The sequence below is a fragment of the Rhinolophus ferrumequinum genome, chromosome 8 (assembly GCF_004115265.2).
Source record: "Rhinolophus ferrumequinum isolate MPI-CBG mRhiFer1 chromosome 8, mRhiFer1_v1.p, whole genome shotgun sequence".
Lineage (NCBI taxonomy): Eukaryota > Metazoa > Chordata > Mammalia > Chiroptera > Rhinolophidae > Rhinolophus > Rhinolophus ferrumequinum.
Window position 1 is genome coordinate 78,484,211 of NC_046291.1, and position 16,740 is coordinate 78,500,950.

A 16,740-nucleotide genomic window follows, 5' to 3' on the forward strand; every position below is an offset into this window, starting at 1 on the left:
AAGAGAAAAATTATATGACTACTCATTTTACCTAAGACGGCCTTCTTTCAATTAAATTATTTTCAATTATAATCTAGTAATGTGTTCTCCGTTTACTACAGGATCCTTCACTGATACAAAAGAGACTGGAAGAGATTTTAAAAACGACAAAAGAATAATTTTGCAATTATTCATGTATGAGGGAATTCATGCCTTTTCTTGGGATAATGGCACCAAGAATAAGAAAAATGAGAGATATTAAAAAGAAAAACAGGATACGATATAATGTTTTACTTGATATACTTGTTAACTTTAATGTGTTAGGAGGGTAAGATCCCAGTGCTAGTCAGCTGAAGAGCCAGATTGAATTTCATGGATCATTGGGTCATTCAGGCATGTTCTTCCAAGCGATACATAAATTCTTTATAACAACAACAACAAAAATAAGTACTCAAGTTACTCCGTAATCTTGATTCCTTCATAAAAATAAGTATTGAATTTGGTGGTTGCGTTCTATAGTCTTTGTTTTACTGTTAACAATATTGCTTAAGCCTTTATAGTATTTTTTATTAATAAGGTATAGGGATCGTTGCATATATCATACTATTTTAAAATAACATTAGATCCTTAAGGTAAACCTTGGAGGAGAAATAAGAAAAAAAAAAAAGAGCATCAGTAGTAAAATTTCTATTTAAGTATTAACCATTGGGCAATACCATGTAGAATCTGCCATTACCCCAATGTTATAGCCTACCCATAACACCAACTATGACATTTGCAGTGCAACAAAAGATGAATATTCTGCTATTTGTGCATTTTGTTAAGTATTTTCATCGAGATTAGTCTGAAATATGTATTAGAATGGCTTATTGAGGATTATACTTGTTTAGCATGATAAATGTTATACCAAAAAACTGAAAAATCAAAAGTATTGTGATAGAGTATCTCTAGCTGTGAAGCAACAATTAAGCCAAAAGCGTAGTCTGGATTTCTAGCTTGTCTATTTTTCATAATTACTAGGAACCTTAGCAGGATAGCATCCAACTTGACTAAAAGGAAAAAATTCCACAAAGGAGTTTTTCTTTGATTTGTATTTTGCCCAACATAGACTCCTTTCTTCTAATAGATACAGCCTACGGAATGAAAACTGGCATCCTAGTACTTGAGTAGAATGCTGGAAACAGTGCAATAAATAATGTTGTTGCAAAGAATAAAAGTCTAGCTACAAAAAGCACTTTTAAAATAGTCTTTAAATGTATAATAAGTACCTGTTAAGCTGCAGCCCACGCAGTCGTTCTGTTTCTCTTGTCTTTTTGTGTGTGTGTCTACTGAATACCTGTAAAATAAAGGTTTCTTAAATTTATTTTCACATGTCTCTTTTAATTAAGCAAAGGCAGTCATGTATGACAAGTGGTCATGTTATGTTTCTCTCAAAAAAGATAACCATTATCATTTTGAGAAAACATTAACTACTTTTTTTTTCATAAATTCAATACCTCATTATTAGCAAGTTTATTTGTTAGATATTCCTCTCATACCATCACATTGCCTGTTTATATTTTGTCAGCTCCACTAACTGCTAAATTGTACTGCGAGATATTTTTCTTATTGCTCTGTTTACACACACACATTCACACACACACGCACTCATATAGTACACACACACATACATATTATAAAACATTATATATGTATATATTATATATAATATATAGTACATGTTACATGCACACATACTTAATACGTATATGCATGCATGTATATATACATACATTTCTATAAGGTAGAAATATGTAAATAAATAGACAACAAAAAAATTATGTTTCTCATTCTGAATGTCCTAAAGCATTCTGCCAAGTTAAGATTTTTGTTTGTTTGTTTTACTTTCTTTTGCTTGCTTGATTTTCACTGGCAATAGTTGTATTAAGAGAAGTTGTCACTGTCTCAGAGAGTAGCTTGTTGGAGGTGGTATAATGTTAGCTGTATGAGACTAGATTTCTTCTTGTTAATATAAGTTGGTATTTTTACTTTATTTTTTCTACAACAAATATTCTGGTGGTTGTCTGATGCTGTTCAGGAAATAAGCATGTTTGTCAAATGAGCAGGGCTGGAGTGACAGTCCTGTTCTCCATGGTCAATATCGAATAAGGAATTAAATCAAGCATATGGTCACTTTGAGCAAATGGACTAATTTTCTTCACTTTTACCTGACTTTTCTACATGCTCTGTACATTCAACTATGTGCCATCCTTCTTCTGAAATAAGAGTTTAATTTCTGATCTCCATAAATTCATGTTGATTATCTGGTAACAGGGTTTCTGGTGGGTGATCACTACAAGCTTAGAGGTAGCAAACTTGCCCAGTACTTAAATTATCACATGTCTGAAATACATACAATGTAGTTGCAATCAAGTAATTCTATAAAATGATTTTCACAGGGAGCTTATGAAATTAGCCCCATTTCTTTGTATACTTGTATCAGTTTGCTAAGGCGACCATATCATAATATCACAAACTGAGAAGTTTAAACAACAGAAATTCATTTTCTCATAGTCTGGAAGCTGAAGTCCAAGATCAAGGTTGGTTTGGTTTCTACCAAGGCTTCTCTCTTTGACTGTAGAAGGCTTTCTTTTTGCTGTGTCTTTACATGGCCATTTCTCCATATGTGCACACCCCAAGTGTCCCTATCTTGCAAGGACACCAGACATATTTGATTAAGACCCCTATTCTTATGACCTCATTTAATATTAGTTACTTCTTTAAAGGACCTGTCTTTAAATACAGTCATGTTGGAGAGGGGAGGGATAGGGCTTTAACATACAAAACTTTCAAGGACACAATTCAGACTAGAACTCACACTTTATAATTCACAATTCACACTTTACCCAAGTAGGCTGGCTTTCTTAAAGGCAGTGCTAGTAGGTAAAATAGCTAAGAATTCAGCAGCCAAAGAATCTGATTTAGATTTAAATACCAATGCCTTCATTTACTAGTTTTTTCCCTCTCCTCTTCGATCAAGTTACTTAAGTTTTCCAGGTATTGGCTTTGTCATCTGCAAAGTATCTGTTATTGCACAATAGAGTTGCTGTGTGCCTTAAATAAAATGAGGTGTATAAAGTGGATACCCTACCTCAGTGTTTCTCAACCTTGAAACTATTGATACTTGAACCTGATAAGTTTTGTCGTGTGACCAGAATTGCCTCCCTAACTCACTGAGAAGAACTGGCCTACATCCTGGCACTCAAGTTCTTAATAAATGTCAGCTAATGTTACTTATAGTTAAATAGTTAAAAAGACTATGCTACTTTTGAGGTGCTAATAGGCAAATTCTTACAACTTCACTTTTTCTATAGAGGTTAATTGACTCTCTGGTGGGCTGAGTGTTTTTAAAGTAATGATTAACTTTTTAAGTCCATATTTAATGATCTAATTACTTATTTTACATCCAAGGAAATCAGAACTGAATGCATCTGAAACTTTCAACTTTTTCTGGACATTTTTATTTTATTTTGAAAATTTGCAAGCAAACTCATAAGTTGAAAGATTTTTATAATGATAGCCCATCACCAAAAGTCACCCAGTTGTTAAAATTTGGCTACATTTGTTTTATCTTTCTGAAATGAATTTATACAACCAAAGAAGGAAAGTGAAAATAATTTGTATAAATTCTCAGACATGATTCCTTTTGGTAATACCCTTCTTTTTATCTTTCTGTCCAGTTCCACTTATCATTTTAGCAATGGGCTCCTTATCTATCGGAGTATACAGATAATTCAGTCTGAGTGTTTGCATTGAAAGTGTGTACATCTGGATTTTTCTTGATTTTTACATTCTTTATATGCCGAGTGTCTGTTCTGAGATGGATTTCTGGCCAGACCCTACATATTGACAGTAGTCAATGGCTTAAATTGTTGCCTATTGTGAGGAGTCTCATATTATTTATTTTATTTCTATTTTCTCTGAGTCATAGTAAATTATCTGATTACATTTGGCCCACCAGAATAAAAATCACATTTTAAAAATAAGGCTGTAAACTTCCCTAGAAAAGAGTGAGTTGTAATTTACATTTTGATAGTTTTTAGTTGCTACTGAATGACGAATATGTCAAACATTAATTCTCAGTCATTAAAATCTAATTTTTAAAAAAGTACATATTTCTTAACTTACAGTACCTTTTTTCATTAATAAACATTTTCTCAGTTTCTAACATTAGATCTGGAAATTAATACAAAGTAATCTACTTTAATTTTTGTGTACTGGGTAATTTCTATTTTATTTTTACTTTTAGATTTTTTTGTAATTTGAAAAATAAACTCTATCATGGTTTAAAATGATTTAACCCCAAACTACCAAATAAATTTATCATATCCTATTATCTGCTAGGACCCTGGAATCTCTTAAACAAAAAATGCACATCTGTGATGCTCAATTTACTGTTTACATTTAAACACTGTCCTATAATGTAGGTATAATTATAAAAGAATTTTAATCTGCAACTAAACAGTTTTATGGCTGTTAAATTTGCATAATAGTGTTACCTCTCACATTTACTTTTCTCCATCCTTTTCCCATCTTACTTTGCAAGTAAAAATACTCAAAATCTCAGTGACTAAAATGGTTTATAGTGGTCATATAGTCACTGTATCTCTAGATAGAAATTTTATCCTGGATGTATAATTTAATCAATGTAAGAGTGGGAGAAGGCAGTAAAATGATCTTCAGATTTAAGGATGTAAATTAGGAACAACTGGATGGAAATTATATATATATATATATATATATATATATATATATATATATAAAATTTTTAAATGTTGGATGTTATTTGTTTCTGGTGAAGCAGCCATTATCCCTGAGCAGGATTGCATTCATTTTGTTCCCAGTGGTTGAACCAAGCTAAATCTGAGCAAAGCAAACTCCCGTGCCAGATCCTGCATTCTCTTAACTGGTAATAAAGAACCTTGCCAGCCTGACAGGTTGTCACAGCAATTATTCACATGAAGCTCTGTAGCAGTTGTATCTGTCAGCCCATGTAGTATTGAATATTTTAACTGGCAGTCTTCCAAGACTGAACATTAATCTTACCATCTCCTATTACAGTCCCTAATCAAGATATTCCAGGGGTGATTGCACTAACATTGTTTGAAGACTACATCTACTGGACTGATGGGAAAACCAAGTCACTCAGCCGTGCCCATAAAACCTCGGGAGCAGACAGATTCTCACTGATTAACTCATGGCATGCCATCACAGATATCCAGGTGTATCATTCTTATAGACAACCTGATGGTAATTATTCTTTCCATGATTTCCATAAATGCATCAACCTTTTTTAGTAACATTCCGTTTTTTTGTTCCTTCCAAGGTTAAGTGTGAATTTATTTTTGAGAATGATACCAGATTTCATTATTTAGCATAATTGTATAGAATGAGTCCAGCTGATACAAAGAACTGCTATTAAGGGATATGATTGGAAGCTCAATAATAGTATAAACAATTATTGACTTGTTGAAATCATATTAAGCTGAAATGACAATACTACATGTAGTTGGACAAGTGGAGACTGCATTCTTCAAATTATTTACAAATAGTTATAGGCCCTTTAGTTTCTGGGTAAAAGGAGTTATATTTAAGTAACCCTAGGACTGTGAAAATGAGAACTATATTAAGTTTTCTTAAGCATATGTTTAGTAGGAATTCTACCATCTACTATGAATAAAGCTTTGATTGTGTTGCTTAAGACACAAATTTGGCCTAGAAAACAAAGCCACTGCACTATTAGTTGTAGATCATTGTTTCATTGTTTATTTTGCATTAATATTTCTAAACATATATATCTCTTCATCCAAAATTCTTCTAGTCTCTCATTTTTTTTTCGATGGACAATTATTTTTCTACTAAAATGCTTATTTTTGTGTAAATGCATCCTAAAAACTATTTAATAGTAAAAATAATGCCATTGGATAATTAGTACAATTTGGAACAAAATAAAATTATATTTATAATCTTGATGAGTTCTTGATTACAAAGTTCTATTCAAAATCAAATTATGAAGCCTTAAATGTCATATTGCTAATCCTATATTATGTAATTGGTCTTGAATATCCTGTTTTCTTGTTGTTTCTTTCTCATTTGTAGTCTCCAAACATCTCTGTATGATAAATAATGGAGGTTGCAGTCATCTGTGCCTTTTAGCCCCTGGAAAGACTCACACCTGTGCATGTCCCACCAACTTCTATCTTGCAGCTGATAACAGGACTTGCTTATCTAACTGCACAGCCAGTCAAGTGAGTAAAGGTCTAGAAATCATTTCATGGATATATGGGCACGCTGTTATAAAGACTTTGCCTGAATTTTTTTATTTGTTTAAACAATTTTCAGAAGATCAATTTTTTGTTTGTTTGTTTGGCATAACATTAGCTAGCTGATCATTCCATACATTGTAAAGAGGATCACAGAGTGAGGGAAAAGCAATGCGATATATGTGGTTAAAATGAAACATTAATAATTAGGAAGTACACATTGAGGCCAAAAACAAAAATGAAAACCAATCTTTCACAGTTCCATATAATATAATGTTTCAAATCATGAGTGGGCATAGCAGAATCACCAGAGGAAATGTAACATATTTCAAGATGGCGAGATAATTTAGGCATAGGGTTAAGGCTGAGATATGTGCAGCTTAAACAAACCAGAAAGTTTTCCTAGATAATCTGCTCTGTATCACCATCTCCACTCTTCTCCCATTGCTCAGAGCATGTGATATAGAAAAGATGAATTGGGTAGAAAGTGATTTTTTTTTTATTTTGTTAATGAAAAATTCTGAGATGTAAATAATTTCCTTCTAAAACCTCTTTGTCTTCAAAATGTAATTGTTGTCAGAAAACACATCCCAGAAGTTAAATTTTCTACTTAATGGTGTTTTCTACTTGCATGGACTTGATTTTATTACTTTAAAGTTTTGGACAGTAGTCATATGACAGTATAAAATTTGTTTTTGCTATATTTAAGTCACTATATTATTTAAGATAGAATTGTCAAAGAAACTGTGATTTTTGTTTTTTAAATGTTCAAATTTATTCTTAGAATTCTGTGATTTGAATTTACTAGTTGTCCAATTCTATCAATAACTTAACGGCAAGAGACTGAATTTCTCTTAGGGTGTGCTTGTTTTCGAAATGTGGACATTAATACTAGCTCAGCCTGCCTCTCAAGTGATAAATGAATTCATATATTAAAGAACTGTGCAGATGAAAAAGATTGAAACCCTTCCGGGGACGGGGGGTTGGGGGGGGGGGCGGTGACGTATGTGTACTGGTTAAGGGCACAGTCTCTGAAGCCAGACTCCTGAATGTAACCCTGACTGCTCTAAATTGTCTGGATTACCTTGGTTTTGTTACTTTACTTCTTGGTGCTTCAGTTTCCTCATTTTTTAGATGGAAATGGTAATATTTCTAGGCCATTGTTATGAAGATTAAGGGGAAAAGTTCCTGGTGCATAGTAAATGTTATTATCCTTGCCCTCTAGTGCAACTGGAATTTACTTAAAAGTACTGTATTTTGCCATGTATAATGTGCACCTTTTTAACCCAAATTTGTGAAGGCAAAATAAAGATGGGCATTATACATGAGTAGTACTAATTCTGTATCTATATAAAGTTTTCAATTCTTTTATTTATGCTTATGAATTAAAAGTGTAACTCTAGAAATCAATAAAGATATCCATATGCAAAATAATACCCTGGAATACAATAATTGGTTTTGTTGAACCTAAAGATGAACTTGCAACAAAGAAGAGTTCTTGGCCTTCTATTATGCCTAAATATCGTAAATTTGTTATGGGTACACAACATTTCTTGTACCTTGTATCTGTTCTTCTGTTTTGTAATTATTTGTTACATAAAACTTCTTATACCATGACATATTAAAAAAGTAAATGCTAAAATTCCTTTATAATACAAAAAAACAAGTACCTAAAGGTAAACAAATAAAAATTTGAATTAAAAAATTAAAACGAAAGATTTTTTTCCCTGAAACTTTGGGCCAAAACTGTGGGTGCACATTATGCATGGCAAAATATGGTAGATGTACAGTTACTGTGAGCTGCCATATAGAGGTTCTGATGTCTAGTAGAAAGCATAGGCCATAGTCTCTTCTCTCTTTACAAAATGTGTTGCTTTAATTATAATCCCCTAAGTGTTTATGTGAGCAAAATGCATTATTTTTAGAGAACTGGAAATTTAAGTCACTAAGAGAGACAAATTAAACAATCTAATTATTCCTAAAGAGAAAATTTAAGGGAGAAATCACATTAAAAAAATTAAATATAATTCTTGTTAGTGCTGTTTAGTTTAAATAGATTTCCAGCTTAACCTCCAGGTGATTCTGAGAAAACCTCTGGTCCTGGCTCTGGAGTGGTCCATGAGTCACAGTGTTGAGGTCCAATACTGAGGACTTGGGTGCCTTAGCTGTGATGACTCCTGCCTAAGCTACTTACGGTGTCGTGAGTCTCAATAGCCAACCAAAAATAGAGAAAAGGCAGAGGATGCTTGACACAAAGATGAACATCTCAAACAGCAAGACATAGATACTAAAACATCAGCCTTGCTGTAGTCATAAGAATAATAAAACATTTCAAATTATTTATATAAGAAAACCTATAATTATGTTAATTCAATGCAAAAATAAATCTGATCAATTAAATGAAAACCAAAATCGACCTAGAAACATATTTTTCATACAATTAAATTATTTCCCAATTTGGTATCAATGATGGCACCACTAAAATATTTACAATTTTTCAAATACCCCCATTAGCATTTTGCATGAAATTTAAAAATATTCAACAATAGCCAGACAGAACAAACAAAATATAGATTTGTGTTCAAAAATACTTCCTGAAAAGCGTTATCACCTGATTTATTTCATCTTTAAGAAAAAAGGGAATGAATACCAGCTAACACAATCCATTAGTGGTTATCCCTGTAAGTTTTGTGGGTTATGTAGCCATTTTATCTCTGATTCTTTTCTGATTTCATGGGAGGGGAAAAAAAATGATATACACTTCTTGAAGAAAAGTAAGTTTATATACCAATTTTTAGTGACGTAGACATCAAAATGAAGCAAATAATCTAGGTATTTCAGAATCATACCATTTAGCATTTTTAAGCATTCTGATAAAAATGTTTAATTTTTAATTTATTTTCCTAGGGGAGTTTGATTTGTTATCATCTAGTTTTTACAACCAATGATATACCCACCCCAATAATATTGTATCTTAGGAAAATAAAAATAGGCAAATCACACCAATAAGAATTCTGTTAGGATTGAAAGTGAACATATGAAAATCTTATAAAAATAAAAATTAAACCGATTATTAAGCACTAAAATCTTCAAATATTAAATTTAAATCATTACAATTAGAAAATAAAGTAATTTAAAAATAGCTTTACTTATCTTTTAGGTGGAGACTTTCCCTGTTTCTACTGAACTTCACTATATGTGTTATTTCCATTTTATCCTTGTGTCCATTTTGGTAGATATATATTCAGTAGTTTTATTATAGCTTCTTCTGGTGTGTGATAATTGTAATCTGCAATTTATTTTATGAAGACAATTGTCTTGGATAACATTTACCATGAAGAATGCTTTATATTTGTATTTAACATTAATCTTTTTTAAGTTGCTATGTTTAAGTATGAAAAAATGAAGATCAGACACAAAATAGAAGATATCTTCCTCTAAGAGTAATGAAAAAAATATTGATTAGCATAAAATTAACATAGTAAGTATATGTGACCCCGACTTCTCTTAACTCAAAATCTTTTCATGTTCTTATTAAAACTGAAACGGCATACAAAATCTGGGTCCATATGTAATTTTAACAGTTGGTGTTTATTTAAATTAAACATATTTAATGAATTTAAAAATAATTATTTTAGATATTTTTCAGATCTTGATTGGGAAGACTGAATATTCTCAGGAGATCTGAAATCCTCATATTAATGTACTTTGATATGACTGGAAATGTTTAATGTTCAGGGAAATTGCTTTCAGAGTTGTCCTTATGTCCCCCAGAAAGTCACTATCTATAAGAATAATAGTTTACCTCTGGTAATTTATGAAAACCGCAACAGACAGGATCAGAGGCAAAGCAAATATGGGAAAATCAGTCGAAAGGTCACATCTTCACTTGGAATCACAGTGTTCTCTTCCCCCCCATAATTGCTACTGGGAAAAAGAACAAAAAAAATCACCCACTTATTTAAAAAATAATAGAAATATACCCTGAATCAACTCCATGATATCCAGAAAGGTTCATCAAAGACTAGCTTCAGATTCTCTGTTACTTGAAGAAAGTCACAATATTTTAGATGAGCAAAAGTTGTAGCTCGGCTAATCCATTTTCATTAGAGAAAATTGAATTTGGGTTATATTTTTCTGTGTTACAAATCTGTCTGCAGTATAGCTTGTTAAGATAAATGCTTTTTATGTGGAAAGTATGATTTTCTTTAGTTTCTTCTATCTTAGGAGGGTAAGCTTAGAAGTGAATGTTGCTAAGAAAGGGATTCGTTTGTGGTCTGAGATCGCTAAGGAATAAATTGACTGAGCTCTCTTGATCTCTGAGTGCAGTTGGCCAATAGCGAAGTCAGTGAGAACACTACTTCTGCACATTACCTCAGGGTATGGATTTGAATTCAGATCACTTCCTTATAAATAACGTCGTGCAACGTTTACCTGAGAAATTTCATTGACAACAAGTTACCTGGTGCTAAATAGCCTATAAGTAAATATTACTATATAACATTTTTAACCAATTTCTCTATTGTTACTTTTTTCCATTTGCTAGTTCATTTTAAAAGGGAGGAATAAAAATTTGTATTTGTATAAGTCATAGAATTAGGACACGTTTTTATTTTTATTATCTATTTTAAATGTAAAGAACGATAGACCCCCTGAAACATATTAATAAATATGTTAGTGAATAAGGTTTTGGATAATCTTGATAACAAGCTTTATTCCAACAGGGTTTTTTTTTTTTTTTTATATGTATTTCTATTTAAAAATATATATAACAGTCAGAAGAAAAAAAAAACATTGCAGTCTTGTTTTTCACCTGTTTTTAATTACCAAAATGTCTCTTTTTTATCCTACAATATCACGTGTATTTATTAAGAATTCCAAAAACTGAAAAGAACTGTATCAGTCTCAACTGCTCTAAAAAAGTATTGTTAATATTTATGTAGGGCTGATATTAATTACGGCTAAAGCAGTATTTTTAGTGTTTAGGAAATTCCATGGAATCACACACAGCATGACAGCTGCAAAGGAGCTCCTCATTTGGTGGCTAAGGAACAGAGATTACAAGATATTAATTGAAATGTCCAAGATTCCTAAAAAAAATGCAATTCAATTAAATTAATTCAAATAACTGAATTAATTCAACTTGATACCTCTTCCTGGTATTACCGATAATTGTTAGACCTGTTCAGTGTTTGGCAAACTTTTTCTGTAAAAGGGCCAGATAATAAACATTTTATACTTTTCTGGAAAAATGGTCTCTGTAGCTACTGCTCAACTCTGTTGTGGTGCAAAAGCAGCCATGGACTAGATGCAAATGGGTGAGCTCCCCCTGCTCAGGAAATCTCAGGAGGTTTTCCTGGACAACGTGCTTTCCTGGCAGATCATTTTGCTTGGTGTGCATATGTTCCCTCTTGTAGAATGCTCTAAGACCACCATAGTTCACATTAACAGCAATAGATTAGGCTAGGCTGCTCCACCTTGGTGAGTTTTAAATTCTCATTATATATGAGTAGGGTTCTTCAACTTTCTCTTTTCTTTTTCTTTTTCTTTTTCTTTTCCTTTTCTTTTTTTCTTTTTCTTTTTTTTTTTTTTTTAAGTTCCGTTGCAAAACTGACAAATGTATTCCATTCTGGTGGAAATGCGACACTGTGGACGACTGTGGCGATGGATCTGACGAACCTGATGACTGTCGTGAGTACATTGGCAAATGTAGGGATTTAGAATTTAGAGCTCCTTAAATCTCAGACACAAAAAATTGAAGCTAGATCTAAAGTATTGCCTTCTAATCCCTTTCCAAATCTGAAATAGAAAGGTTTTATATGTGTATCTTTAAAAATAGAACAAAAATGTGTTGCACTGTCTTGGCTATGTATCTGATAACTATTACATTTAGAATGACAGCATATTAAAATTGTGTTAGTTTTTTTCTTCTAAAATTTTCTGCCTTGTAGAATGTACATCGATTCATGTAGTGATCAGTAGAGTAATAATCAGCATTATTTTGACTTACTGTGTCATCAGTTTCAAAGCAAAAATGAGCAAGTTTTCAGGATCTCACTGAACGACTGAAATCTTACTTCAATGGGATTCATTTTTCCCACTTTTCTGTCAGTATTAAAATACAGAAAACTCATTAAAATTCAGGTTTTCCAATATAAATCATTAGTTTGCAGTTAGGCAATTTAGTATTTTCTTACTTGTTGCCTTAAAATGACTACCAATGGCTTGACATCTGACTGTGATTGGCATGGTTAAGTGCTATTTTTTTTTTTTTTTGGTTTGTTTCTTAGCTTTCTTTGGTAATTTTGGTTGTGATGGACAATCAGCAGACTTTTCCTTGATAGCCTTTTACAATTCAGTCCCTGGGTCACTCCAATACTGTCCCGTCAAGTTGAAGATGCTTGTAGTCCATCATGATAATTTACTCGACATCCCAGGAGATGGTTACCATGATTTGGCCTTGACAATTATGTTCAAGATCCTTCTTAGGTTTTCACCAAATAAAGAATGTACTGTCACAGTGAAAGCTAACTACTTCATTCGGTGGACTTAGCACTACATAATTACAAAGCTGTTTCAAACTCAGGGTCTATAGATAGTTACTGAGATGAGCTCTATTTGATTGCTCTGGTCACTACCAACTGCACCAAACATATGAAATTCTATCACATGGTTCATTTGTGTGTTTGAAAGCAGCAAGCAATGTATTCAATGAGAAGGAAAATGTTATGTAAGTCATTGCTTTTTGAATTTTCATTTTATGTTTCTGAAAGCTTCATTGCTCTTTGATTTATTAATATTGTTTTGTTTTCATTTTGATAGACAATGTGTAAAGAGAAGTATCTGTATGGGATAGATATACTATTATGCCTGAGTTATTCATTTTTTAACTTACTGAATTAAAGGAATATCAAACGGATCAGTTGAGATTTACTTATTTAAAGAAAGTTATTAATTTCCCACAGTAAACTTTCTCATGATATAGAAAAGTAAATACAACTTATTTTTGTAATTTATAGAAATAAACAAGCATACACATATTAACTTAGTCCTCAGGTGAAGATGGCCTTTCCTGCCAGATTCCCTGAAGTTTTCTCTGAGGAAGTATCACCATGAGGACCTGCAGAGAAAGTGATTAGTTCCCAGTGCTTTCTCTTCTAATATATTTTCAGCTCCTACACTCTAATTTTAATCTTGATGGAAACTTCATGCTGTAACCATATTGATATAAAAAAAAATTAAATACAAATTTAGTTTAATGGTTTTTTTCACATTTACCCACTTACAGAATATATGGTGAGCAAATATAACTTTAATGTCTTTTGAGGGGAACCAAAGAGACATCTGGTATCTAAGAGCCTCTCTATGATCCCTATCTTGGTTAAGTACCAGAACTATGTGTTTCTATAGGTGGCATTATCTCTGTGATACATATGTATAATATACATATAACATATATGATATAATATATGTGCAATATATATATAATTAATGTATATAATTAATGTATATAGTTAATATATATATTAATTACAGTTGACATACAATATTTTGTTAGTTTCAGATATGCAAATAGAGATTAGATATTTATATAACTTATGAAGTGATCACCCCCAAATTAATCTAGTACCCATCTGACACCATGCATATTCATAAATAGTATGACTATGGTCCTTGTGCTATACCGTATTATATGACTACTTTGTAACTACCAATTTGGACTTCTTAAGCCCTTCCCCATTTTCACCCATCCTCCCATCTGATAATCATCCAATTGTTCTCAGTATCTATGAGTTTGTTCTGTTTTATTTGTTCATTTATTTTGTTCTTTAGATTCCATGTATAAGTGACATAATATGGCATTTTCTTTCTCTGTCTGACTTACCTCACTCAGCAAAATATCCTTCAGATCCACCCGTGTTGTTGCAGATGGCAAGATTCCATTCTTTTCTATGGCTGAGTAACATTCCAATGTATATACCATGTTTCCCCAAAAATAAGACCTAGCCGGACCATCAGCTCTAATACATCTTTTAGAGCAAAAATTAATATATGACCTGGTATTATATTATATTATTTTATACCTAATAATATAATAATAATATACCTAATAATTTATTAGGTATATAATAATATACCTAATAATATATTAATATAAATATATTGTATTTATATTACTATTATTTTATAGTATTATATTATATTATACTATATTATATTATACTATATTATATTATATTATAGTTATGTTTATTATATTATACTATGTTATTTTATGTTATGTTTTGTATTATATTATATTATATTGTACCCAGTCTTATATTATATTAAAATAAGACCAGGTCTTATATTAAATTTTGCTCCAAAAGAAGCATTAGATGTGATGATCCAACTAGGTCTTATTTTCGGGGAAACACGGTATGTACCACCTCTTCTTCATCCATCCATAAGGATCATATGAAAAGTTCTTGTTTTCTAATCCATTCAGCCATCCTATGTATTTGATTAGAGCATTTAATCTATTTACCTTTAAAGTAATTGTCGCTAGATATGTAGTTATTGCCATGTTATTATTCATACTTTCCTTTTTTTTTTTTTTTTTTCCTGGTCTTAATGAAGTTTCTCTAAGATTCCTTGTAATACTGGTTTGGTGGTGATGAACTCCTCTAGCTTTTTCTGGTCTGGGAAGATATTTATCTGTCATTCTAGACTAAATGATAGCTTTGCTGACTAGAGTAGCAAAGTGGTTGGTTGTAGTCCTTTCTTTCCATCACTTTGAACATTTTGTGCTAATCCCTTCTGGCCTGCAAAGTTCCTGTTGAGAAATCAGCTGACAGACTTATGGGAGCTCCCTTTTAGCTAACTAACTGTTTTTATCTTTCTGCTTTTAAGATTTTCTCTTTGTCTTTAACTTTTGGCATTTTAATTATGACATAACTTGGCGTGGACCTCTTTGAGTTTATGTTATTTGGGACGCTCTGCGTTTCTTAGGCTTCTATGTAGATTTCCTTTATCAGGTTAGGAAAGTTTTTCTTCATTATTTCTTCAAATAGGTTTTCAATTCCTTGATCTCTCCCTTCTTCTGGTACCCCTATGATGTGAATGTTGGTATGCTTGAAGTTTTTCAAGAGGCCTCTTAAACTGTATTTTTAAAATTATTATTATTATTTTATTTTTGCTGTTTTGATTAGATGTTTAATACCTTATATTACAAATTGCTGATTCAATTATCTGCTTCATCTAATCTACTGTTGACTCCCTCCAACGTATTCTTTATTTCAGTTGTTGAATTGTTCATGTCTGACTTTATTTTTTTTATGTTCTCTATCTTCATTTTTATATATCCTATATCTTTGTTGAAGTTTTCCCTGAAATCATTGAGCATCCTTATAGCCAGTGTTTTGAACTCTGAATCTGGTAGATTGCTTGTCTCCATTTTGTGTCTTTGTTCTGGAGGTTTGTTCTGTTCTTTCATTTTGGACATATTTCTTTGTCTTCCCATTTTGGCTGCCTCCCTGTGTTTGTTTCTATGTATTAGGGCTGCTGTGTCTCCCAATCTTAGTAGAGTGGCCTTATGTCGTAGGTGCCCTTTGGGGACCAGTGGCAGTCTCCCTGTCCACTTGAGCTGAGTGATTCAGTTGTGTCCCTTGTGGGGGTTGTGTGAACCCTCCTCTTGTAGTTGAGCCTTGGTTGCTGTTTGCACATCAGTAGGAGGGGTTGACCTTCAGGATGATTTGTTGTGAGGTCTGTCTGGACTACAGTGAAGGAGCTTTTGTGTAGGTGGTCACCCTATGAAGCAGGATTCATTTTAGTGGGGCTCTGGTGCCTGACGAGACTTCCCTTTGGATGTGTCATTTGTGGAGGTGGTGGGGTGGAGGTGCTCTAGAGTGGCTGGAAGCTGGCCACCGGGTGTGTTGGTTTGGGGCCCTCTTGGGAGGGGCTCTTGCAGGCCCAGGTCAGCTGCTGCCCATACCCTGTCCAGGGCCACTTGGTATGAGCTATAAAGTGAACTGCAATTGTTTATCACTTGTGCTGGGCTTGGAGGTGCCTGGGAGTGTGTAAGCTGTGAACCAAGGCTGCCTCCCTTTAATACAGGTCTTAGTGATGCTTAGCTAGAGGTAAAGGATGTTCTGAGATGAAATGCTGCTTGTTTGGGGTTTGTGAACTTTTGAGAGATTTTAGAAAATTCTAAACAATCAGCCAAGACAGGTCATTTGTATAGAAAAGCCACTGAAAGTGTCTTGGGTGGGCACACAAGTTTGGTGGGGTAGGGTCTCAAAAAATCACCAGGATGGGGCAAATGGTGTTAGCCAGGTTAATGGAGCCTCAGATATGGTGACTACTTGTATCTGCTTGCTAAGTGGGGTGAGGGCTCAAGAACAACAACAAAAAACAACAGTGAATTCTGCCAGCATTTCTGTCTGGAAGAAAGCTACTCCTCTAGCACTCATTCTGAAAC

The 16,740-nt window shown here is 32.8% G+C and overlaps 1 protein-coding gene across 1 annotated transcript in view; it reads left to right on the forward strand.

The window, feature by feature from the left end:
- LRP1B (LDL receptor related protein 1B) overlaps positions 1-16,740 on the forward strand; it is a 1,793,989-nt gene that overhangs the window by 1,590,160 nt on the left and 187,089 nt on the right. Inside the window, exons 61-63 of the mRNA XM_033112843.1 lie at positions 5,080-5,268; positions 6,118-6,266; positions 11,879-11,972. Coding sequence (XP_032968734.1) covers positions 5,080-5,268; positions 6,118-6,266; positions 11,879-11,972 — 432 coding nt within the window. The remainder of the gene's footprint in view (positions 1-5,079; positions 5,269-6,117; positions 6,267-11,878; positions 11,973-16,740) is intronic.